At 59.1% G+C, this 24,818-nt stretch overlaps 1 protein-coding gene across 5 annotated transcripts; it reads left to right on the forward strand.

Annotated features, from left to right (window-relative positions):
- The first annotated feature begins 6,868 nt into the window (after positions 1 to 6,868).
- Positions 6,869 to 23,079, forward strand: PDLIM7 (PDZ and LIM domain 7). Of its 5 annotated transcripts, none has more exons than XM_056112920.1 (12): positions 6,869 to 6,985; positions 11,254 to 11,405; positions 11,497 to 11,527; positions 12,042 to 12,160; positions 12,810 to 12,946; positions 13,065 to 13,101; positions 14,916 to 14,977; positions 15,095 to 15,311; positions 15,966 to 16,146; positions 22,439 to 22,559; positions 22,695 to 22,810; positions 22,940 to 23,079. In XM_056112920.1, the coding sequence occupies exons 1-12, from the start codon at positions 6,890 to 6,892 to the stop codon at positions 23,024 to 23,026; spliced, it is 1,356 nt and encodes a 451-aa protein (XP_055968895.1). In that variant the 5' UTR covers positions 6,869 to 6,889; the 3' UTR covers positions 23,027 to 23,079. The 5 variants fall into 5 exon arrangements, with proteins under 5 accessions (XP_055968895.1, XP_055968896.1, XP_055968897.1 ...); XM_056112921.1 differs by having other exon boundaries at positions 15,098 to 15,311; XM_056112922.1 differs by lacking the exon at positions 12,042 to 12,160 and adding an exon at positions 12,569 to 12,585.
- Positions 23,080 to 24,818: the final 1,739 nt, after the last annotated feature.

The following is a 24,818-nucleotide window of genomic DNA, read 5'->3' on the forward strand; positions in this document are numbered from 1 at the left end:
ATGACTCCAGCCCAGATTGCTTTTTTTTTTCTTTTTGGGTCACACCCGGTGATGCACAGGGGTTCCTCCTGGCTCTGCACTCAGGAATTAGTCCTGGCGGTGCTCGGGGGACCCTATGGGATCCTGGGAATCGAACCCAGGTTGGCCATGTGCAAGACAAACGCCTTCCCACTGTGCTATATCACTCCAGCCCCCCAGATTGCCTTTTCCTCAAACATCTGAACACAGATCCCACACAGATTGTCAGAAAGACACCCCCTCCCCCCACTTCCCTCCCAGCACCGCCACCCGGTACCCACCCTCCATGGAAGAAACACGCTGCTCCCCAACATCACCTGTGCTCGGGTCCCTCACAGCTGGGGCGAAGCCCACTCACTCACTTCATCACCCATAAACCTGCTCCCCCATTCCAGGTCTGAACTGAACCTACCCCTTTGGCCTCAAATTCAGCCTCGTCCCCGCCCCCCCCCCTCTCTGTCTCTGTTCCTCTTCCCAGCGAAACTCCTCAAAAGACTTGTTGATTACTCTCATTTCCACTTTCTTATCTCCCACTCTCCTTTCTCCCCCCACCTCCCCTTCTCCGTGTCACTGCCCTTACCCACGTTCCCTAGAACCCAAGCAGCCTGGACTTCCGCCGCCTTTTTGCTGGGGGGTGGGGTGGGGGTGGGACTTATTCCTGGCTCTGCACTCAGGGATCACTCCTAGCCCCTGGTCATACTCAGGGAGACCCTACGGATGTCGGGATGGAACCTAGCTGGACGGCACGCAAGGCGAGCATCCTGCCTGCTGTACTATATCTCCAGTTGCCCCGATTTTTCTTGGCGTTGGGGCCACACCCGGTGCCATTCAGGGCTCATTCCTTGCAGTGCGCAGGCGTCAGAACTCAGGGGACTTTATGGATGCCGGGGACCCAACCTGCATTGACGCCGTGCACGGCAAATGCCCTATCCACCGTACTATCTCTCCAATCCCAGGTCTTGCTGAGTCTAAATGCTGATGGGGTGGCTGGAGGGGTAGCACAGCGGGTAGGGTTTGCCTTGCACCAGCTGACCAGGGTTCGATTCCCAGCATCCCATATGATCCCCTGAGCACCGCCAGGAGTAAGCCCTGAGTGCAGAGCTAGGAGTAACCCCTGAGTATCGCTGGGTATGACCCAAAAAGCAAAAAAAGAAAAATAATTAAACGCTGATGGGTACTTGGCTGGCCCAAGTTGGATTCCTAGCACAGCGTAGGGTCCCCTGAGCAAGAGCGAAGGTAGAAAGAACAAGAAAGGCAGAAGAGGCAGAAAACAGGAAACTGACATTCAAAAAGCTAGCACTGACGTGGAAAGCCACTGAGGCAGGCTCCTGTGACTGCTCTATCTCTGCTCTTCCTCCGGGAGGAAACATCCCTTTAGATAAGCCCATTATAGAGATGTCTGGCCTGATAGACTAAGGCCCAGAGCCAGAACGATAGTAGGAGGATGAACAACATTCTTTGGTGAATTGCCTAACTATTCTAATCCACCCGTCCTAAACTCTTATACATTTGTATGTATAAGGGCCTTCATCTTTTGGCTTTATTATTTTTTTTTTGGGTCACAACCAGCAATACTCAGGGTTACTCCTGGCAGTGGTCAGGGGACAATATGGGATGCAGGGAATCAAACCCAGGTCAGCTGCGTGCAAGGCAAATGCCCTCCCTGCTGTGCTATTTATTGCTCCAGGCCCTTTATTTTTATTTTTATCTCGTTTTACTTTCTTTTTTCCGGGGTGGGAACACCCAGATGTGCTCAGGGCTTACTCCTGGCTCCTTAGCACCACTGAGTGTGTCCCTCACACCACCCTAAAAAAACTTCTGGGTGGGGCTGGAGCGATAGCACAGCGGGTAGGGCGTTTGCCTTGCATGCAGCCGACCCGGGTTCGATTCCCAGCCAACAGTGTTCGGTCCCCCGAGCACTGTCAGGAGTAATTCCTGAGTGCATCATCCAGGAGTAACCCCTGTGTATTGCCGGGTGTGACCCAAAAAGCAAAAAACAAACAAACAAACAAACCTTCTGGGTGGTTACAATCACGATCTAAGTGAAAACGTTCTAGGAAAATTTCTCTTGAGTGAACCCTGAAGTTCTGGCGCTGGCCACCAGGTGGCACTGTGCCCCCGCCAAGCGCCAGTTCCTGGCTTGGGCCGTGCTCTGCTCCAGGCCGCCCAGAATGAGGGGGTCTCTGAAGGGAGAGTGTGAGGACCCCCAGACTGTCCCTTTCTTTGTTTATTTACTTGTTGTGGGGCACCACACCCGGCGTCTCTCAGGGATCACTCCTGGTCGGGCTCTGGCCTATGGCCCTATGGGGTGCTGAGGATCGAACCCAGATTGGGTTAAAGCAGAAGCCTTCCCTGCTGAACTATTGCTCCAGCCCCTCATTTATTATTCTTAAATGTACAATCACGGTCCACTACGGACAGGCACCTACCTGCAGGACTGGCGGAACTAATTTGGTCAAGGAGAAAGTAATGCAACCCTGGGAAAAATTGTACAAAAGTCATAATGTGTTATCAGCAGAAGCTGTTTTATTTATTTTGTTTTTGTTTATTTTTGCTTTTTGGGTCACACCCGGCGATGCGCAGGGGTTACTCCTGGCTCTGCACTCAGGAATCACTTCTGGTGGTGCTCAGGGGACCATATGGCATGCTGGGAATCGAACCCAGGTCGGCCGTGTGCAAGGCCCTACCCATTATACTATCCCTCCAGTCCTTTATTTATTTTATTTTGTTTTATTTTTATCTTGGCCTGTGAGCCACACCCAGCGGTGCTGTGCTCAGGGATCACTTGTGACAGGGCTCAAGGGGCGCCACGGGATCGAACCCAGGTCTGCCATGTACAAGCTGGGCACATTTACTTCTGTTCTTTTCTTTTTAAAATATTTGTTTGGTTTTTGGGCATCACCAGGCAGAGCACAGGGCTTACTCCTGGCTTTCTACCTAGGGATCACTCCTGGCAGTATTCTGGGACCCTGGAGATGTCGGTAATGAAACCAGGGTCATTATCCAGTACAACCCCCCACCCCACCCCCACACCTCGCTAGACTATCTTTCTGGCCTGGGAGAAGCTTCTGACTCTGCAAAGGGTCTGGGCTGGGCAGGAGCATGGCGGGAACGCGTGAATCATCCTTCCTGCTGGCGCAGGAGCGTGGAGGTGGGGGTGTTGAGTGAGGTGGGGAGGAGAGGAGGTGGGATTAAATCAAGACACCCTGAAAACTGGGGTTGGCTCAGGGGCTCAGAGCAGCTGCGGAGCAAGTGCAAGGCTCTGAGTTCGAAGCTTGTGCCACGCCCAGTCCGGAAGGTTCTGCTGGGTTGTTGGCTTGTTTGTTTGTATTTAGTTTCTGGTCACATCCGGTGATGCTCTGGAGTTACTCCCGGCTCTGCACTCAGGAATTACTCCTGGCGGTGCTCGGGGGACCCTATGGGATGCCGGGGAGCAAACCTGGGTCAGCTGTGTGCAAGGCAAACAAGCTCCCCATTATACTATCGCTTCTGACCCTGGTTCTGCAGGTTGGACCCGGGCACTTCTCAGGTGCATGAGCCCCACCGCATTCACCCTACTGCCCAGCTTGCCAGCAACACCTCTGAGGGAGATGGCTCAAAGGGGGAACACGTGATTTGTTATGGGGAAGACCTGGGTTTGAACCCTAGCACTGCATGGTTCCCTAAGCAAAGCGAGCCCTGAGAGTGAGCACAGAAGCAGGGGTAGCCTCTAAGGACAAGAAGGGAAGGGGAGGAGCCTGAGCGATAGTCCAGCGGGTAGCGTGTTTGCCTTGCACACGGCCAACCCAGGTTCGATCCCCGGCATCCCATAAGGTCCCCTGAGCACCGCCAGGAGTAATTCCTGAGTGCAGAGCCAGGAGTAATCCCTGAGCATTGCTGCCTGGATGTGACCCAAAAATGAAGAAAAAGAAGAAGAAGGAGGAGGAGGAGAAAAAGGAGGAGGAAAAAAGGAGGAGGAGGAGGAGGAGCAGGGTAGGGAAGGAGAAGGGGTGAGGTGGAGAACAGGGGGAGGGGAGAGGAGGCTAGGGAAGGGGAGGGGAGGGAAGGGAAAAGGGAAGGGAGAAGAAAAGAGGGGAAGAGAGAGAGGAGGGGGGCGGAGGGAAAGGGAGAGAAGAGAAGGGAGAAAAGAGAAGGGGGAGGAGAGGGGAAGAGAGGGGTGGAGAAAGAGAAAGGAGCAGGGTGTGAAGAGATCAGGTGAGGGGAGAGAGGAGGCTGAGGAGGGGGAGGGGAGAAGAGGAGGGAAGGGAGGAAGGAACAGAGGGGAAGAGAGAAGGGAAGGGGAGGGGGAGAGGCCTGGAGTGGAAAAGAAAGGAGGTGGAGGGGAGAGGATGAGAGAGGGAGGAAAGGAGGGGGAAAGGAAGAGGAGAGGAAGGGAGGAGGGGGAGAGAACCGGAAGGGAGGAAGAGGAAGGGAGTGCATTGAAGGCTGGAGAGCTCAGGGGTTAGGGCCTGCCTTCCTCCGATCCTTTGATCCTAGAGGGTTCCCAGAGCATCCCAAACTCCTGATTAGACTTCATCCCTCACCCCAGCCGTGGCTGGTACCACAGCTGGGCATGGTGGGTAAAGTGGGGCCTTTCCGGTTGGAGAAGGGGTGCTGAGCACAGCCCCTCTCCATCATGTGGGGTTCCCACTGAGCAGGGACCCCCAAAGCTGCTGGCCGTGGAAGGGGCCTGGATTAGGAGGTGGGAAGGACTCACAGAGAGATCCCAGGCTGAGCCAAGGGCAGCCCCCTCCTTCACGCCCCCCCCCAAAGGCATTTCTTCTTTAACGGACTGAGCCACAAACCTCTCCTCCAACTCTTGTGCTATTAGGACATGTTTTCCTCTACTTCGATTTAAAAATTAAATATTTTTCTTTAGGGGCTGAAACCATAGCACAGTGGGTAGGGCGTTTGCCTTGCACACGGCCAACCCGGGTTCTATTCCCAGCATCCCATATGGACCCCTGAACACCGCCAGGGAAAATTCCTGAGTGCAGAGACAGGAGTAACCCCTGTGCATTACCAGGTGTAACCCAGGTGTGACCCAAAAAACAAAAAGAAAAAGATTTCTTTCTTTTTCTTTGCCAGGGGATGGAGGGTGGGCCACACCCGGCTGTGCTCAGGAGTTCTGTTTCTGTGCTCAGGCATCATTCTTGGAGGTGCTCCAAGAACCCTATGGGGTGTGAGGGATCGAACCTGGCTTGGCCGCTTGGTAGGAAACTGCCCTGGCCCCAAATTTAGAAAGTTAATTTAATTTTTTTCTTTGGGGGCAATACCCGGTGATGCTCAGGTGTTACTCCTGGCTCTGCGCTCAGGAATCACTCCTGGCTGTGCTCGAGGGACTCTACGGGATGCTGGGAATCGAACCCTGGTCAGCTACACGCAAGGCAAATGCCCTCCCGGCTGTCCTGGCCCCAGATTTAGACATTTTAAAGCCACGATCGACGTGTGCTCCTCACGATGGCCAAGTCCTACCCATTCGACGGCCCTGCGAGGCGAAGCTTTATTGCCCCATTGCCCCCGACTCGGGAGGAGATCGATGTCCAGGTCGGTCTGATTTCCAAGGCCAGATTTCCAAGGTCTGATTTCCTCTGACTGGGCCCGCCCAGGCGGCGCTCGCGGACGCGCACTCCGCAATTAGGCCCCGCCCCGTATCCGCCACACCACGCCCCCTAGAGGCGTGGCTTCCCGCGACCTCGCGCGACGGCGCTCGACGATTGGACGGGACCGGATCCTTGGGTGGAGCTTCCCGCCGGTTGCGAAGCGGCGAGGGGGCGTGCCCCGTGGCTCCGCCCCTGCGCGCGGACTCAAAGTGGTCGCTGGCTGGGGGGCGGGGCCAGAGCTCGGGCGGCCGATCCCGAGGCGGCCGCGGGGAATCCGGTGCCCGGCAGCGCCCCGGCGGGGCACGAGCAGGTACGGAGCGGCCGCGCGGGACGACTCGGGCCGGGCCGGGCGCCTCGGAGCGGGGCGGGGGCCGTCCGGGAGCCCCGCGGGGCCCGGTGGCGCGGCGCGAGGACGGGCGGGGGGTGGGGGCGGGTGGTCGTGGCCAGCGCGGCGCTTCCTCTCGCGGGGCCCCGGCCCCTGCCTCCGCCCCCGCCCCCGCCTTCCTGCCGCAAAGCCGGCTGCGGCGGGGCCGGTTGGCGCCTGCGCCGCTTCCTGCGCCCCGGCCTCGGCCCATGCCAGTGGGGCCCCGGCGGGGGAGGGAAACTGAGTCACAGCGGGCGGGTTAGCAGGCTTTATGGGGCAGAGGCACCACCCCGCCGCCGGGGGCCCCAGGAGGGACCCCGTGCCCTGGCCACTCCCGGAATCCTTAGTCCCTTCCTCCGATCGCTCCCTCTTAGCCCCCGCGGTGGAGCCCTCATGGCCCAAGGGTGCCCGCCCGGGCTCCCGGCCGCCCTGACCGATCCCGGAATGCCTCGGACCCACGCCAGCCGCCTCCCTTCCCACCCCTCCCCCTCGCCCCCGGAGCCCCCGCGTGCTCCTCTGCTCAGTGTCAGTTTACACGCCTTATATAGCCCGAGCAGGCTCCAGCCCCAACCCGGCCGCCCGCCGGGAGGAGCGCAGGGGCCCCTGACTCACTTCGCTGGCCTGGGGGGCGAGTCCCGGTCAGAGCACACCCCTCTCCACGCCCCTCCCGTGCAGGAGAGCCCCCTCCGTGCAGCGGCCCGCTGGGCTCCGTGCAGGGGTTGTCCGCCCCGCAGCCTCCCAGGGGCCGTTGTTGGACCCAAGTGAACCCAACCTGATAAAGAGTCCGCATGCCCCGGGCCCTGGGTGTGCAGTTGGGTGGCCGTTGCGTGCCGGGCACCAGCCCAGAGCGCCCGGCCTGCCTGGGCACCCGACCCAGCCCTGACTCTCTTTCTCTTGTTTTCAGAAGAAGCGGGGGGGGCACACGATGGAGTCGTTCAAGGTGGTGTTGGAGGGGCCAGCCCCGTGGGGCTTCCGCCTGCAGGGGGGCAAAGACTTCAACGTGCCCCTTTCCATCTCCCGGGTGAGTCCCGGGTGGGGGAGGGGGCAGCCCCAGAGCTTTCTCGGGGGCTCAGGGCTTCCAAGGGGTGACGAAGACGACGACGATGGGAAGCATCATTCAGCAGCAGTGAATCAGGATTGAAAGTCAAAGAGTTGCCCAGGACCAGAGGAAACCCCCTGCCCTGCCCTGCCCGGTGCCTCATTAACTCTCTCACCCGGCCTGGGTGTCCTTGATCCCATTCCACAAAGTTTTGAGGACTTTGAGGGCCTGGGGGTGGGGGCTCTGAGCACACCCATTTCACTGGAAGGTAGCCTGAGGGAATCTGGAGCCTCTTAAAGGAGCAGTGCCTGGACGCAAGCCATAGGACAACCGGGAGGGTGCTTGCCTTGCGTGACTTGGGTTTGATCCCTGGCTTCCCCTGGGGTCCCCCAGTCCCGGTCTAGAGTGATCCCTGAGCACAGAGCCAAGAGGAAGCCCTGAGCATTGCCAGTGTGTGGCCCCCCAACCGCCTCCAAATAATAACAACGACAACAAAATGACAGCCTGGAGCTATAGGACAGCGGGGTGGGTTTGCCTTGCACACGGTCGACTCTGGTTCGATCCCCAGCCTCCCATAGGGTCCCCCAAGCCCTATGCCAGGACCTTGAGCATTGCCCTGCGGTAGCCCTCAAACAAAACGAAACAAGACCAAAAAAAAAAAAAAATCAGTGCTTGGCGCCAAGCCCCCGGCGGGCACCTTGGCGACCCAAGCTCACTGCCCTCCCCTCCCCCAAGAATTAACCAAGCCGACCTTGGTCTTCCAGAAGAGGGAACCCAGATGCAACAAGTGGGGGGGGTCCTTCCACGGGGTTTGAAAGCATAGCACGGAATGGGGTGCTTTGGTTAGAAGGGGGTTTTCTCCAGTCTCTGCGAGCCTTTATCCCCTTCCACCCCAGATGCACTGGCCTTTGACCCCCCCCAGCCAGCTTTCCAGCCCCTGAGATCCCGCCCCCTTGGGGCGTGGCCCGGGCGTGGCCCCGCCCCCTGGCCCGGGATTGCCTTATAAGCCCAAGAATGCAGCCCCACATTGTGATGGCCAGCAAACATGGCCAGCGAACGGGTGGCTCGCGTCTGCGGGACCTAAAAAAAGGCTGGCGTGGGCCCTTGAACCCCACGGGTGGTCCCCCTCCTTTGGTCACCCTCAGGGCCATGGCTCCGGGCTGTGAGGTCATTTGGGGGCCACCAACAAACAAACCGCCTCTGGCCTGCAAGGGTGAGGCCACACTCTGTGGCCGGAGGGTCAGCAGGGGGTGGGGACTTCCTGCCCCACATCTGCCTGTCCGCAGAGACCCACCCAGGCACCCGGGGGTGGGCAGGCGGCTGTTGGCAGGAAGCCCAGGGTCTGCAGGGGGCAGATACTTTTCTAAAAGGTACTGCCCAGCACAGAGACGGGGCCCTTGGGCGGAGCCTGTCCGCAGCAGTCGGGTCTGGTGGCCACCGTTCTTCCCAGGGAACCTCGCCACGGGGTTCTTCTGGAAACAGCCGCACCAGTACGGGAATGAAACCTTGCTCCCCTCCCCAGCCCCCCACTCTCAAACGTGGCCTGCCCTGAAAACCTATCCGGCGTCCCCCTCTCGCTGGGAAAGTGCTGACCGCAGGGCTGGCGAGCCGGGGCCTGGCGGGGCCTCAGAGCCCGGGTGTCCTAATGGGCGGGCCTGGACAATCTTGGCAGCCCGGGGAGATGCACTTCCTGGCATGGTCAGATGGGGGCGCTCTAGAGGGGATGGGGGGGGTCCTCACCAGTATGTGGGCGGGGCGCCACCCATGCAGCCCCGCCCCGGGGCTGGAGCTGGGCCCTCCTGGGCCGGGCCAGCGAGGAGGGTCTTTGCTGAGCTGGCCTGGCCCCCTTCCTCTCCCCTGACCCCAAGCCTGGAGGGACGAGGGAGGGGCTAGGCCTGGCTGTGGGCCCGGGCCTGGGAGATGAGGTAATGTCTGGGGCTTAGGGGGGGTTGGGCTGCCCCCGGAGCCCTCAGGCTGACTCACCCCCACCCCAGGCTAGTGTCCAGCCCCCTGGCTTTTCCCTTCCTGAGTCTCAGGGCCTCCCCAGTTCATACCACCGGACACAGACCATCCCCCAAACCGCTGCCCCTGAACACCTCAAAGCTCTTACCCAGAAGGCAACCACCCGGTTTCCCTTAAACTAACCCATCCAGGTTCTTTTTTTTATTTTTTGCTTTTTGGGTCACACCCGGCTATGCAAAGGGGTGACACCCAGCTCATGCACTTAGGAATTACTCCTGGTGGTGCTCGGGGGACCATATGGGATGCTGGGAATCGAACCCAGGTCGGCTGCATGCAAGGCAAATGCCCTACCCACTATGCTATCTCTCCAGCCCCCCCAAACCCTCTTTTGTGGTTTCACTCCTGCTAGGCGGGGCCCATTTCTTGCAAACCCACTTTTGACAAAGAGTACCCCGCTTGCATCACTCAGAGCCTGCAGGGTAGAGAGGGGAAGGTCACGTGGTCATTGAGGTCTTTGTCCCCCGCCACCCCCATCTCTAGCCTGGAAGAGCCCCATGGACACCCAGATACCCCTCCAAGGCCCCCCCCTTCCCTGGGAATCCGGGAATGGGGCTGGGGGTGGGGTGGGGGCGGGGCATGGCGCTGGGCTTGGTTGACCCTGACAGATGGTTCAGGACTAGCAGCAGAGGTCAGGAAAGCACCCAGGGGTGCCGGGGAGGAAGTTGCCACACATGCCAGCCAGTGGGCATGTCTGGGAGGGGAAACAGCCCGGGCCCGAGGCCAGGTGAGGTCTGGACGGCAGCAGTTGGAGCCCCAGCGAAGCTTGGGGGTGTAGCTGTTAACATCACAGGCTATTTCTGTATCTTAAAATCTTGTTTTGGGGGGGCACACCTGGCGATGTGCTCAGGGCTCGCTCCTTGCACCAGGCTCAGGAATCACTCTTGGCGGAGCTGGGGCTCGGAACCCTATGGGTGGCTGGGATTGAACTCAATGGCATGCAGTGAAAGCGCTGAGAAGTAGGGCAGCTAGTCGAAACGAGGGCTGGGAGCATCAGTCCATGCTTGGAAGTTTGCTGGGGGGATGAGGGGGCAGTTAGGACAGAGAAGGGACCGCTGTGACAACAGTACTTGGAAATGATCACTCTGGACAAGAATTGAGTGCTGAGAGGAGGAAAAGGGCCTGTATTGCAAACTACAATGCCCAAAAGGAGGGGAGGGGGGGAGGGATGAGAGGGAGAGGTGGTGGGAGCGAAATTGGGGACATGAGTGGTAGAAAATACATGGGTGAAGAAAGGAAGGGTGTTGGAACATTCTCTTTGTTGGGGGGGGGGGGTCACACCTGGCGATGCTCAGGAGTTATTCCTGGCTCTGCACTCAGGAATTACTTCTGGCGGTGCTGGGGGACCCTATGGGATGCTGGGAATCGAACCCAGGTTGGCCGAGTGCAAGGCAAACGCCCTCCCTACTGTGCTGTAGCTCCAACCTCTGGAACATTTTATGGCTGAAACCCAGCCAGGAGCAACTTTGTAACCGTGTTTCTCACTTGGTTCAACTAAAAAAATAAGTTTTCAAAAAGAAATGGGAGGGGGTTCCTCCAGTGGTCCCCCCACTTCCTTGAGCTTATCCTTCCACCACCTCAAGGGGAAATGGCCCCTGGAGAAGTTCTTGGGTTCTGGGTTCTGTTTTTTCATTGATTTATTTTTTGTGGGAGGGGGTTACACCTTGCGTTGCTCAGGGCTCTGTGCTCAGGGATCATTTCCTGGCAGTGCTCAGGGTACCCTGTGGGACATCCAGAATCCAGCCACGAGCAAGGCAAAGCAAGCTCTCACTGTGGCCCCTGCTTTTTTTGTTTTTTTTTTCCGCTTTTTTGGGGGTCACACCCAGCAATGTGCAGGGGTTACTCCTGGCTTTGCACTCAGGAATTACTTCTGGGGGTGCTCAGGGGATCCTATGGGTTGCTGGGAATCGAACCCGCGTTGGCCCCGTGCAAGGCAAACGCCCTGCCTGCTGTGCTATCACTCCAGTCCCTGGCCCCTGCTTTGTTTGTTTGTTTGTTGAGTTTTTGGTTTTCAGAGGCGGGACTGCACCCGCTCTGCGCTCAGGGGTCGCTTCTTGAGCAGTGCTCTTGGCGGATCATAACAGGAGGCCAGGGATCGAGCCCTGGCCGGCTGTGTGCCCGGCCAGCGCATCTCCCCCCTGCCCTGTCCTTGGGTTCTGCGAGGCAGCCCCTGGGCGGGGGTTGCCTGCCACCGTGGTGACCCTCCACTTTGCTCCGCGGCGCGCACGCAGCTCACCCCGGGCGGCAAGGCGGCGCAGGCGGGCGTGGCGGTGGGCGACTGGGTGCTGAGCATCGACGGCGACCACGCGGGTGGCCTCACGCACATCGAAGCCCAGAACAGGATCCGAGCCTGCGGGGAGCGCCTCAGCCTGGGGCTCAGCCGGTGAGTGGGGGGGACGGGCGGGCGCAGTGGGGGGAGAGGGAGGGGGATCATCCTGGGTCCCGACTCATCATCCCTGCCGCTGCCCTTCTAGGGCCCAGCCGGCTCAGAGCAAACAGCAGAAGGTAGGGACCCATCTGGGTCATCAGCGGGTGGCGTGGGGGTGGGCGTGGACACCCTGATGGATAAGAGAGTCTGTCCTCACGACCCTCTGGTACCCGGCAACCAGGCAGGGGGTTGGCAGCGGGGGCAGTAGGGGGGGGAAGTCGAGGCAGGGGAGGGTGGGGGCGGGGGTGTGGGGAGGTGCCCCAGGGGCTGCCGCATGGTCCGGGCGCCCCACGGTCACGCATGTCTGCCTGTTTGTGCGTGCGCCGCCTGCACCCCGCTGCCAGCTGCCCTCCGCCCTTCGCCCCAGGGCCGCGTGGGGGTGACATCATCCCCTCTCCCAGTCCCGGGCCGGCCCCTTGAAACTCAGTCGCACCCCCACCCCACCCCCACCTCTTCCCCGGTAGTAGCCTCAAGCCCCGATGTGCAGGGGTGTGGCGAGAATATCCTTATCCTCCTGGCACTGGGAGGGTAGGGAGACCCACTCCCGCCCCGCCCTGCCCCCTGCCCTGCCCGGCTCTGTCTCCTGCCCAGGCCCCAGCCCCCGCCGCGGATCCCCCGCGGTACACCTTTGCACCCAGCGCCTCCCTCAACAAGACGGCCCGGCCCTTCGGGGCGCCCCCGCCTGCTGATGGTGCCCCGCAGCAGAATGGGTATGTCGGCCCCAGCGCGCCCACTGTCCGCACCCCGCTCCCCCTGCCACTCCGCCTTCTGCACCGCCTTCTGCACCGCGCCCTCTGGCCAGGCGGGACCCTGCGGCAGCGACCCCTGGTGGCCAGGACAGGGGCTGCAGGCACCGGGTGTGTCTAGGGGGCGTGGCTGCTATCTGGCTCCGCCCTCCGAGGGGGCTTGGGCTGTTCTGGCCCCGCCCTCCGTGGGCGTGTGCTCAGAACCAGCCCCCCTGGTTTCCTCCCGCCCAGGTAGTGGGGTGCAGTGTCTTCAGGCCAGTGAATCCTAGACAGCCATGAGGCCTCTAACCTTCCCAGCGCCTCTGACCCCTTGCCATCTCTCTTCTTCCCGTGTCTGTCCCTTTCTCTGTCCTTCTGTCTTGTCTTTCACAGGTGCAGACCCCTGACAAGTCAGTACCTGCCCTCCGCCCGCTCCTCTCTTCCTTGCTTTTGGCACTCTGGGTGGCAGCCCCTTCCCTCACCCCTCTCACGGTGCCCCCCACTCCACCCCACGCCTGGCCCCTCCCCCACTCTCCTCACACCTCCCCGAGTCCCCCATCTGGGCAGGTTCCCCCACGGCCTGACCCCATCCCCCACCCAGCAGAGGTTCTGAGCCCCCCGACCTTCCCCACAGACAGCTGCTCCGGCCGCTGGCCCCGGACCCCAGCAAGCAGCGGCTGATGGAGAACATGGAGGACTGGCGGCCGCGGCCGGGCACTGGCCAGTCCCGCTCCTTTCGCATCCTCGCCCATCTCACGGGCACCGAGTCCAGTAAGTGCCAGGGCCGAGGTGGTGGGTGCGCCCCCAAAATCCCCCCACCCCGGGGCCCTGGGCTGGTGGAGCCCTGTGTTCAACTTCCCCGGGCCAATGCTTGCCTCTGCCCTCTCAGTGCAAGACCCAGGTGAGGAGCAGCTGAAGACATCAAGGTAACAGGGGGCCCGAGACCCTCTGGCTGTAGGTCCTACCCCGCCCCTGCCCCTGGACCTGGGGGTCCCCAGCCATTACCCCCCAACCCCTCCTCTATCCTTTCATCCTCCCAAGCCCCCTCCTCCCCTCCCTCTTCTATCCTTCCCTCCACCCTCCCTCCCTCCTCTGGCTTCTTCCCCTCCCTCTCCCATCCTTCCTCCCCCCGTCCTCCCCCTCCCTCTTCCATCCTTCCTCTCTCCTTCCTCATGCTTCCTTTCTCCCTCCTCATCCTTCCTCCGCTCCCAGCCCCCTCCCTTCTCTCCATCCATCTGCCTTTCTCCTGAGCAGCTTCCTGCCCTCCTTGTGTTTCTCTTTTCCCCTCCCCCTTTCCTTCCTTCCCTCCGCTTTTCCTCTTATGTCTCATTTCCATGCATCCGTTCTTCCATCCCCTTCCTCTTGTCCTTCCATCTAACCCCCTTCCAGCTGTCCTTCCTTCTCTCCTGTTATCCATGTTTTCTTCCATCTGTCCATCCATTTTTTCTCCTGTTCTTCCTCTCATCCTTCCTTGTATCTTTCGTACCAGTTATTCTACTTGTCCTTCTTCCACCCCTCCTTCTTCCTTCCATCCATCCTTCCGGTCATCTCCTTCCTTCCTTTCCCTTTTCTTTTTCCTTCCTCCCTTCTATTCTTTGCTTCCTCCCTTTTGTAATTTGTTTTAATTTTTGGGCCACGTCTGGCGATGCTCAGAGGTCACTCCTGGCTCTGCACTCAGGAATTATCCCTGGCAGTACTCAGGGGACCTGGAGGATGCTGGGAATCGAACCCGGGTCAGCTGCGTGCAAGGCAAACGCCATACCTGCTGTGCTATCACTCCAACCCCTCCTTCCTCCCTTTTCTTTCTTCCTCCACCCCTCCCTTCCTTCCTCCCTTCCCTTCCCTTCCCTTCCCTTCCCTTCCCTCCCCTCCCCTCCCCTCCCCTCCCCTCCCCTCCCCTCCCTCCCTCCCTCCCTCCCTTCCTTCCTTCCTTCCTTCCTCTGCCCTCTGTCCTGCCGCCCTCTCTCCCTTCCATCTCTCCCACCTGTGCTTCTTTCTCCGTCTCTGTCTGCCCCTTTCCAGGGAAAAGTTCATCGCGGAGCTGCAAAGCCCCCGTTACACGCGCCTTCGAGACTGGCACCACCAGCGCTCTGCCCACGTGCTCAACGTGCAGTCGTAGCGGGGGCTGGCGGGCCGCGGGCCTCTCCCTCCCCGTCTGTCCCTCCGCACAGGGCACCCCCTCGGTGCCCCCGAGCTTCTGCCTCCCTCCCCGCTCGCCGGCCCGGGCCATGAGCCTTCTCCCTGCCTGGCACCGGGCCTGGCTTCTGTCTGCCACTCACTGCCTGTGCTCTGCCCTGCGGCTCTGCCGTCTGCCAGGTCTGTGCCGGCTGGAAAACGGAAATAAACGTTCTCAGCGCCGCTCTCTGCGCCTCTGTCTTCTCTCTCTGTGGGCTCCCCCTGACCTTTGGGGGGGCATTAAATTAGCGTGTCCCCACCTGGTGTTGGGGTCGTGTCATCTGGGGCTCCCCCTGGGAGGCGGGGGCACTTGACAAAGGGGGGAGCTGGCCTCTGGGCCAATGGGCGCCCCACCCGGGGTGCCCGAGAAGCGAGAGGGAACCCTGCTTTTGGTTTGAAACTTGGCTCAGTCCAGCTTGTACCCCGCCGTGGCGTTGATGGTGGGGGCCTAAGGGGGAACCGGGGTTCAGCCCCCGTAGCACTCAGCACCCCCCCGGTGGAACGTACCACGGGAGCAGCACTTTGGGGGTTCAGCCTGCAGAGCCTTGAACGACAGTTCTTGCAGCCAGGTGCCCGGGACAGAAACCCCTGCCCCAGCTTCCATGACATCCCAGGAACCGTGGCCCGGTGAGATCATAGATGGAGCGGGAAGGGTGGGGGGAATACACGCCCCCAGCCGCTGGGAGCCTCCCTCCCCCCCGGAACTGGGGGCACCCCGCTGGAGCCCCCTCTCCTTGGTCCCAGCAGGCCCCCCGACCCCCAGCCCCACCAGCCGGCCGCCCTGGGCCGTGGACCCCGACTTCGCTGAGCGCTATGCCCCGGACAAGACCAGCACGGTGCTGACGCGGCACAGCCAGCCCGCCATACCCACGCCGCTGCAGAACCGCACCTCCATCGTGCAGGCCGCCGCGGGGGGCCAGGGCAGCACGCCTGTGTGTCACCAGTGTCGCAAGGTCATCCGGTGGGTGGCCCCGAGCCCAGTCTAGCCCCGACTCTCCCTCCCCTCCCTCCCGCTGTCTGGGGTCTGGGGGGCCAGGCTTGGGATTTGCTTCCAGCCCACTGCAGCCCCCACCAGGGGAGGGGGAGAGGAGGGGGAGCAATCCCAGGGATGGGTCCCAGTTGCCCCCAAGGCTGGTCCCAGCTGTGCCCTGCAGCTCCTCCTCGTTGCCCCCTTGCTGGGGTCCCCTAAGCTCATCCCCAACTGCACCCCTCGGCTTTCTCGCGGCCTTGCTTCCCGGGTTCTGGAATAGTCCCACGGCACCCCCGTCCCTCTACACACCCACACACACCAGCCTTGCTGCAGACTGCTCAGCTTCTAGAACCTTCCTTGGCCATCTGCCAGACCCCACAGGCAGGCTCTGTCAGGTGCATCCTCCTTCAGACAGCCCCCCTTTTGCAAGGGACCAGGGCTGGCTCAGGTCATTGCGGGTCTGCTGGGTTCAGGGAGTACTCAGGGGACCCCCACCCCGTGATTTCTCCCTGAGGAATCCCAAAGGCTGCCCCCCCACCCCTGCATGTCACCTCCACCCCATTCCGGACTGTTGTCTTGACTTCTACTCTGGGAAAACATAGCAGGCCCCCCAGCTGACGAGCGTGCCCTCTCCCCACCACTCAGGGGCCGCTACCTGGTGGCACTGGGCCACGCGTATCACCCTGAGGAGTTTGTGTGCAGCCAGTGCGAGAAGGTTCTGGAAGAGGGTGGCTTCTTCGAGGAGAAGGGGGCCATCTTCTGCCCAGCCTGCTATGACGTTCGCTATGCGCCCAGCTGTGCCAAGTGCAAGAAGAAGATCGCAGGGGTGAGTGGGGCAGGGAGGTGGGCATCGGAGCTGTGTCCCCTCCACACACACACACACTCACACACTCACGCACTCAAGCACTCACACTCAAGGACACATTCACACTGACAAACACACATACAGTGACACGCACACACACATACACTCACACGCACACTCACGCAGACACACACTTGCATACACACACGCATACTCACATGCATACACACATATACACTCACCAATATACACACACTCAAGCACTCATGCACACACTCACACTAACACACACATACAGTGACACACACTCACGCACACACAAACACCCACACACATAGACTCACACGCACACTCCCGCGCATAGACACACACTTGCATATACACACTCACGCATACACTCACACATGCACACACACATATACACATTCACACACTAACATACACTCAAGCATTCACACTCACGCACACATTCACACCGACACACACATACAGTGACACGCACACATGCACACACAAACGCCCACACATACACTCACACTCACGCAGACACACTCATGCATACACTCACACATGCATACACACACATACACATATTCACGCACATAAACTCACACACACTAACATACACACACTCAAGCACTCACATTCACTCATGCACACATTCACACTAACACTCATACAGTGACGCACACACTCATGCACACACAAACACCCACACACATACTCACACGCATAGACACACTTGCATACACACACACGCATACACTCACACATGCATACACACATACATATTCGCACATACATTTTCCCACACACATACACACACTCACATGCATGAAGACACACACACACACACGCGGCAAGTTCTAAGCTGCTAAGACCCCTGCCCCACAGGCCACTCCCAGTCCTCTTAGCAAACTCCCAGAAGCCCATTAGGTCAAGCAAGAACAGCTACTAGAGGGGCCGGAGCGGTAGGACAGTGGAGAGGGCGTTTGCCCTGCGCGCAGCCGACCGGGTTCCGTCCTCGGCATCCCCCAGGGTCCTCCTAGCCCTGCCAGGAGTGATTCCTCAGTGCAGAGCCAGGAGTAACCCCTGAGCATCGCTGGGTGTGACCCAAAAAGCAAAATAAAGAAGAGCTACAGGAGGGCCAGAGCTGGGCCAAGAGAGAGGGCACGTGCTTTGCGTAAAGACACCCTGCCTGGGGTTGGTCCCTGCCTCCCTGAGCCCTGCCCTGAGCTGGGAGTCGGCCCTAAACACTGCTGAGTGTGCACCCAAAGTAAAAGGACCCCAAGTTAGGAAGAGGACTCAGGAGCCAGCTCAGTGCTCTGGGCTCCGAGTCTTGCCAGCAGGAGCCCTGGGTTTGATTCCCAGAAGCATAAAGTCCCCCCCCCCACCCCAGCACTGAGGGATGTCGCTTCAGGAGTGATTCCTGAGTCAGCCCTGAGCACTACAATGGGTGTGTGTGTGTGTGTGTATGTGTGTGTGTCCTGCAAAACACAGAGGCTGAAGCAATAGTACAGCAGGAGGGGGTTTGTCTTGTTCTTGGCTGACCCAAGCTAGAACCCCAGCACCCCATGTGGTTCCCGGAGCTCCTCCAGGAGTGATCCCTGAACTCAGAGCCAGGAGTCAGCCCTGAACACCACTGTGTGTGGCCCCGAAACCAAAGAACCCTGTGGCAGAGATGTTTCTTTCCCTTTGGTTGGTTTCGTGTTTCTTGGCTTTTGTGGGTCCCCTCTGGTAGTGTTCTCAAGGCTACTTCTAGCTCTGGCCCCTGGTGTGCTTTGTGTATCTTGGGGTGCCGCGATAGAATCTGGGCCTGCAATAATTGCACTGAGCCCCTTGTGTTTCTCTCCAGCACCCCCTGCTGCTCAGGGTTGAAACTACAGGGTGTGGGGCCGAGAGAGATAGCACAGTTGTCTTGCACCCCGTAACCCGGGTTCCATCTCTGGCGTACCTCTTAGGGTCCCCCAAGCACTGCCAGGAGTGATCCCTGAATGCAGAGCCAGGAGTCAGCCCTGAGCACTGCCAGATCTAACAAAAAAAATGAAACTAAACCAAAAAATAATAATAAAAGCAAAGGAAAATCATAAAACAACAGGGGATTGCTCCTCGCCATCCAAGAATTTGGGAATTCTTGGGTCAAGGACCACAGCAGCCACTCAGGAATGCAATGTACTGGGGCGTTTCCCACTTTGGGGATTGGAAATGCTTGCTCTGTGACTCCAGGTCCCTAAGCTCCTCTGAGCAGATGACCTGTGACCCCACAGCCCCTGGTCTTGTGGACTTGGGACAGGAAGCAGAGGGGCAGGGCAGGTGCCATCTTTCTTCTCTTTTGTCTCTTTTTGTTTGCTTTTGCACCACGCCCGGGTGACATCTCAGTCCCTTCCCTCATGCCTGAGCCTTTCACCATCCTTTGAAGATTCTTGGCCTTTGTCCTGGAGACCAGAGGGCACTGTGGGGGGGGCGGGGGATGAGAGGATGGAGTAGGCGAGGAGGGTGCAGGGCGGCCGAGTGGCCAGCGGGGGGCGCTCTTATCCTGCGTGGACAAAATCTGAAGCCCAAGAGAGGGGCAGAAGCTGCCTCCCCCCCCACCCCTCCACTGCCCAGTGTGCCTGAGAGCCAAACCAGGAGCAGCCCCCCGGCCCTTGGGACGCCCCAGCTTTGATTCTTCCTGGTACCACCACCCAAACCAAATCCAGGGTGATGCTGGGGAATCGAACAAGGGTTGGCCACATGCAAGGCAAGCTTGTGCTGTTTCCTCAGCATCAGTCAGAATGACCTCTACTGGGGCTGGAGTGATAGCATAGTAGGTAGGGCGTTTGCCTTGCATGTGGCCGACCCAGGGTTCGATTCCCAGCATCCCATATGGACCCTGGAGCCCTCCAAAAGTGAACTCGGAGTGCAGAGCCATGAGTAAGCACTGAACGCTTCCAGGCATGGCCCCCAAACCCAAAACTAACTAAAATCTTTTTTTTTTCCTTTTGACCTGGGGCTGGAGTACACGGGTAGGGCCTGTGCTCTGCACACTGCCAGCCCAGGTTTGTGTCCTGGCATCCCATAGGTTCCCCCTGAGCACCACCAGAAATGATTGATTACTCGAGTGCAGAGCCAGGAATAAACCCTAAGCACTGCTGGATGTGACCCTCCCCCCCACACACACATACACATACACTTTTTTTTTTCTTTTTGGGTCACACCCAGTGATTCACAGGGGTTACTCCTGGCTTATGCACTCAGGAATTATTCCTGGCCCTGGCGGTGCCCAGGTGACCATATGGGATGCTGGGAATCGAACCCAAATCGTCTGCGTACAAGGCACATGCCCTACCCTCTGTGCTATCGCTCCAGCCCCACACAAAAAATTTTATTGTTTTGGGGTCACACCCAGCAGTGCTCAGGGATCACTCCTAGTTGTGCTCAGGGGGCCCTATGTGACACCAGGGTTAGAACCCAAGTCAGCCGTATGCAAAGCAAGCACCTTACCCACTGTGCTATCGCTCCAGCCCCCTGGGGTGCATTCTTTGATTCCCTGTGTCGCATCGTTCCCCCTGAGCACTGCCAGGAGAGCCCAGGTCGTGGGTTTGAGCAGCAGGCACTTCCGTGGACTCTATTGAACTGCCAGTCCAATTGGCTGAGAATCACCAAGAGGGAGTGCCAGGACTCCTGACCACTGCTTGGGAGCTCAAATAAAAACAAAGAGGGAGATGGGGCTGGAGAGATAGCACAGCGGGTAGGGCGTTTGCCTTGCACACAGCCGACCCAGGTTCGATTCCCAGCATCCCATACAGTCCACTGAGCACCACCAGGAGTAATTCCTGAATGCAGAACCAGGAGTAATTCTTGAGTGCAGAGCCAGGAGTTACCCCTGTGCATCGCCAGGTGTGACCCAAAAAAGAAAAAAAAAGAGAGAGGGCTGGAGCACTAGTCCAGTGGGGAGGGCGTTTGGCTCAATCCCCAGCATCCCATAGGGTCCCCTGAGCACCACCAGGAGTAATTCCTGCGTGTAGAGCTAGAAGTAGCTTTCCCTGACCATCACCAGATGTGACCCCCCCCCAAAAAAAAACAGAGAGGAGGGGGTCATGGGGATGAGGCTAGAGTGATAGCACAGTGGGGAGGGCACTTGTGTCACATGCGGCTCACCTGGGTTCGATCCCCAGCATCCCCTCTGATTCCCCGAGCACCACCAGGAGTGATCTCTGAGCACAGAGCCAGGAGTCAGTCCTGAGCACCACTGGGTGTGCCCCCGCCCCCGCTCCAAGAAACAAAAAAAAGAGCAAGAAAAGTTTGGAGCGGCTCACAGGTTCTTCCCGCAGGTGCTGGCAAGAGCCAGGACGCCAGGCGTGGGCACAGAACCCATCTCTGTGCTCTGTGGGCTGTGTGATCTGGGCCAGGCGCGCTCTCAGGGGCCCAGGAAGAGGGGGGCGGTGGCAATTCCTCCTCACTGTGAGGACCAGGTGGGATGGATGAGACAGACACAGTAGGCGGGCACCAAGTGGGGTCAGGGGAGCCCCAGAGGGTCGACGGACAAAGTGTCGTCTAACTTGGTGCTCACTTACCACTGTCTTTTGTTTTCTGGGAGGTGAGGGTCACGTCTGGTGGCACTCAGGGCTGACCCTCGGCTCTGCACTCGGGAATTACTCCAGGTGGGCTCAGAGGACCCTACCGGGTGCTGGAGATCAAACCTGGGTCAGCTGTGTGCAAAGCAAGAGTCCTCCCCACTGTACTGTCGCTCCGGCCCCATCCGGTGGAACAGTTTGAACCCAGCTCCCCAGTCTTGGCTGGGCACTGTCAGGGCATGTCCTTAATGGAGTGATTATCAGGCTGGAGAGATAACACAGAGGCTAAGGCACTTGCCTTGCATGTGTCCAACACTATTGAATCCTTGGCACCCCTCTGAGCAACCCTCAGAGCACAGAGCCGGAAGTAGCCTCTGGGAACCTCCAGGGATGCCCAACTCCCCCCCCTTAGCCCCCCAAAGAACTAGTAGCTAGAGCTACTCTTTATATATTTTTTGGGGGGGAGAGGGGATCCATACCCAATTTTGCTGAGGGCTAACTCTTGGATCTGCACTCAGGGATTGCTTCTAGCATGTTCCACGGACCTGTAGGTCGGCCCCATGCAAGGCAAACGCTCTTTCGATTGCTCCAGCCCTGAGCAACTCTTTCGTGTGCCCCAGTCTTCACGGTTGATCAAGGAGAGAGGAAGAGGGGCAGATGAGAAGCCATTAGCCCAAACAGATCAATTACCTGGAGTGTGTGAGTCAGAGAATGTTCTAGGGAAGAAAAAAAAAAAAGAGGAAGCCCTTTGGGAGCATGGCACCGGGAGGGTGAGCTGGCTATGAGTGGGTGTCAGAATGGACCTCGCTCGAGGAGGGGACATCTGAGCAGAGCTATGGAGGAGGTGAAGGCGGAATCCTGCAGACATCTGGGGCAGAGCTGACCCAGCAGGGGGACAACCAGGATGACCCCCCCACCCCCAGGACAGCTGCAACCCGTGTGTCAGTCATGGACAGGAGGTATAGGGAGAGGAGCAGAGAGCTTGTTTCCTCCCCGGAGATGGGAGCAGGTTAGGACCCCCACAGGGAGGGGGACGGTGCCCCAGCTCAGGGTGACATTCGCCTAGAGAGGGAGGAGGTAGTGTGTACCATCAGGAAGGACAGAGATGTATGGATCACCCCAGTGGTGCTCTGGGGTTCAGGGGGTGTTGGGCAGGTACCTAAAGTGCTGCCCAATGCCTCCAGCCTCCAATTTTGGCTTTGTGTGTGTCTGTGTGTCTGTTTTTTTGTGTCACATCCGGCAATGCTCAGGGCTGACTCCTAGCTCTGCACTCAGGAATCACTCCTGGTGGTGCTCAGGGGACCCTATGGGATGCCGGGGATCGAACCCGGTTCTGCCGCATGCAAGGCTAAATGCCCTCCCTGCTGGGCTCTTGCTCCAGCCCCTCCAGCCTCCAATTGTCTGCACCACACTCAGCAGTGCTGGAGGTCGGCTCCCAGCTCTGTGCTCAGTGGTCGCTCCTGGTGATGCTCAGGGAACTGTGGGGACGCCAGGGATCAAACTAAGGTTGACTACACGCCCCCTCCTACCACCACCACCACCAAGCGCCCCTGGAGCATTTTCACACGGTTTGCCCCAAGAAGGTTTCTTGATGGCACTGACTGCGACTATGAGGAAGTGGGGAACGAGGCATCTGGAAGCCCTGGAGGGCTGTGATGTGTTTGCGGTGGTGGGAGCCAAAGCACCTGATGTTCATGGCCCGGGCACCAAAGACCTCCAGGAAACTCAGTGTCCTGGGTACTGTCGCCTCCTTGCAGGAGATCATGCACGCCCTGAAGATGACGTGGCACGTGCATTGCTTCACCTGCGCGGCCTGCAAGACCCCCATTCGCAACCGACCCTTCTACATGGAGGAAGGGTCACCCTACTGCGAGCGAGGTAGGGAGAGGCGGAGGCGGGGGGGGGGGGGGGGTTGGGGGGGGAAGCGGAGCACAGGAGGGACAGGAGGGAAGGGCCGGCCCGGAGCCAGCTCGCCCTTCCCCTCTGCCTCGATCTCCCCCCACTCCACCCCAGACTACGAGAAGATGTTTGGCACCAAATGCCGAGGCTGTGACTTCAAGATCGACGCCGGGGACCGCTTCCTCGAGGCGCTGGGTTTTAGCTGGCACGATACCTGTTTCGTGTGCGCGGTGAGTGTTGTCTCCTCCCCGCCCCCCCAGAGCCCCCGTATTCTTCACCTCCCGCCTCCCTTCCCGCTTCCAGCCGCCCCTCCCCGCAACCCTGCAGTGCCGTGTGACTGAGTCTTGGCTGTCCCCCAGATATGTCAGATCAACTTGGAAGGAAAGACCTTCTACTCCAAGAAGGACAAGCCCCTTTGCAAGAGCCACGCCTTCTCCCACGTGTGAGCCCCGCCCACGCATTGATCCTGCCCCGCCCACCACAAGGCCCCACCCACCACAAGGCCCCGCCCAGCCCCAGTAGCCCCTGTGGAGCAGTGGCTGGAAGGGGCTTGGCATAGGTCACCCCAGCCCCGACTCCTGGCCCGAGCCTGGGGTTCCCTGGACCCTGCCTGACGGTTCCCCCGTCATCTGCCCTCACTTGCCCCACTAGTACCATTGCACACCAGCCCTTGTTCACCTCCAGTGCCACAATAAAGATGTATTAGCCACGTGTCCTATATTGCGTCTTCCTGGCCCCCCACGTGTCGGGAATGCGGAGTTTGAGATGCACAACAGAGTGGAGGTTAAAGTTAAACTTCTCCAAGGGGTCGGAGAGATGGTACAGCGGGTAAGGTTCATGCCTGGCACGGCGCCCGACCCAGGTTTCATCCCCAGCATCCCGTGAGGTCCCCTGCCAGGAGTAATCCCTGAACACAGAACCAGGAGTCCTCCCTAAGCATCGCCAGGTGTTGTGATGAAAGAAAGAACAAGCTTGGGGCTGGAACTCCAGTACCTCAGTCGACCCAGGTTCGATCCCCAGCACCCAATATGGTGCCTGAGTGCAAAGCCAGGAGTAAGTCTGAGCAATGCCAGGTGTGGCCCAAAAACAAAAAGGGAGAGAGAGAAGGCGGCCCCGGGGAAGCACCACATAGGAGTATGAGCTCTGCTTGCAAGAGCCCCAGGTTCCATCCCTGCACTGAAGGATTCCCTGAGTACCACTGGGTGTGGCCCTCCAAACCAAAAAATAAGAGGGGGAGAAGAGGGCCAGAAAGATAGTACAGTGGGTAGGCACTTGCCTTGCATGCAGCTGACCTGGGTTTGATCCCTGACATCCCATATGGTCTCCCAAGGCCTGCCAGGAGTGACCCTGAGAATAGAGCTATGAGTAACCCGAGCACTGCAGGTTATTTGGCCCCTCCTAAAAAAAAAAAATGAGGGGAGAGAGCATCTCAATTGCCCAGGGGACTGGGAACCGCACAGTGTCTTCAAACACCTGCCAGGCATACGGTCATGAGTTCAATCTCCAAGGCCAAGTAAGATCCTTTCACATGCCAAATAAGATTCCTGCCCGCCCGTACTGCTGTTTGGGCTTGGCAGTCTTGCTGTCTGGCATCCCTTGGGCTGAGAGCCATTTCCTGCCTCCCCGAAGCCAGGTGTGTGCAAGCACCACATTTAAAAAAAAAAAGAAAAAGGGTGTAGCAGCTTGGCAAGCACCACCCATGCCAGGAAGGCGATTTCTGGTCAGCAGCCTGAGGTCTCTGCAGCGCCGCCCAGCGAGCATAGCTAGGAAGTGCAACCCTGAAATCACTTGAGAGGGATAAAGCACCTTGCCTAGTGTGTTAGGATACCCGTTTGATTCCAGCCACTACGTGGTCCTCTGGCTGATGCAGTTCTGGAAGTCTAGGAGCACTTTGAATGACTCCCCTACCCAGATAAAAACATGCAGGTAGAACAGGCAACGTGAGGCTAGAGAGATAGGACAGCCGGGAGGGCATTTGCCTTGCACGCAGTCAACCCGGGTTTGATCTCTGGCATCCCATAGGGTTCGCCCAAGCCCGCCAGAAGTGGTCCCTGAGCGCAGAGGCAAGAGTATGCCCTGAGCATCGCCAGGTGTGGTCCGAGAGAAAGCGAGAGAGAGAAGGGGTTCCATGGGACTGCTGGAGGCATACATAGTACAGCAGGTAAGGTGCTGAGTACCATTAGGTGTGGCCCCCTTGCAGGCAGCTGACCCAGGTTCGATCCCCTCACCCCATAGGGT

The sequence above is a fragment of the Sorex fumeus genome, unplaced genomic scaffold (genome assembly GCF_029834395.1).
Source record: "Sorex fumeus unplaced genomic scaffold, SorFum_2.1 ptg000019l, whole genome shotgun sequence".
Taxonomy (NCBI): domain Eukaryota; kingdom Metazoa; phylum Chordata; class Mammalia; order Eulipotyphla; family Soricidae; genus Sorex; species Sorex fumeus.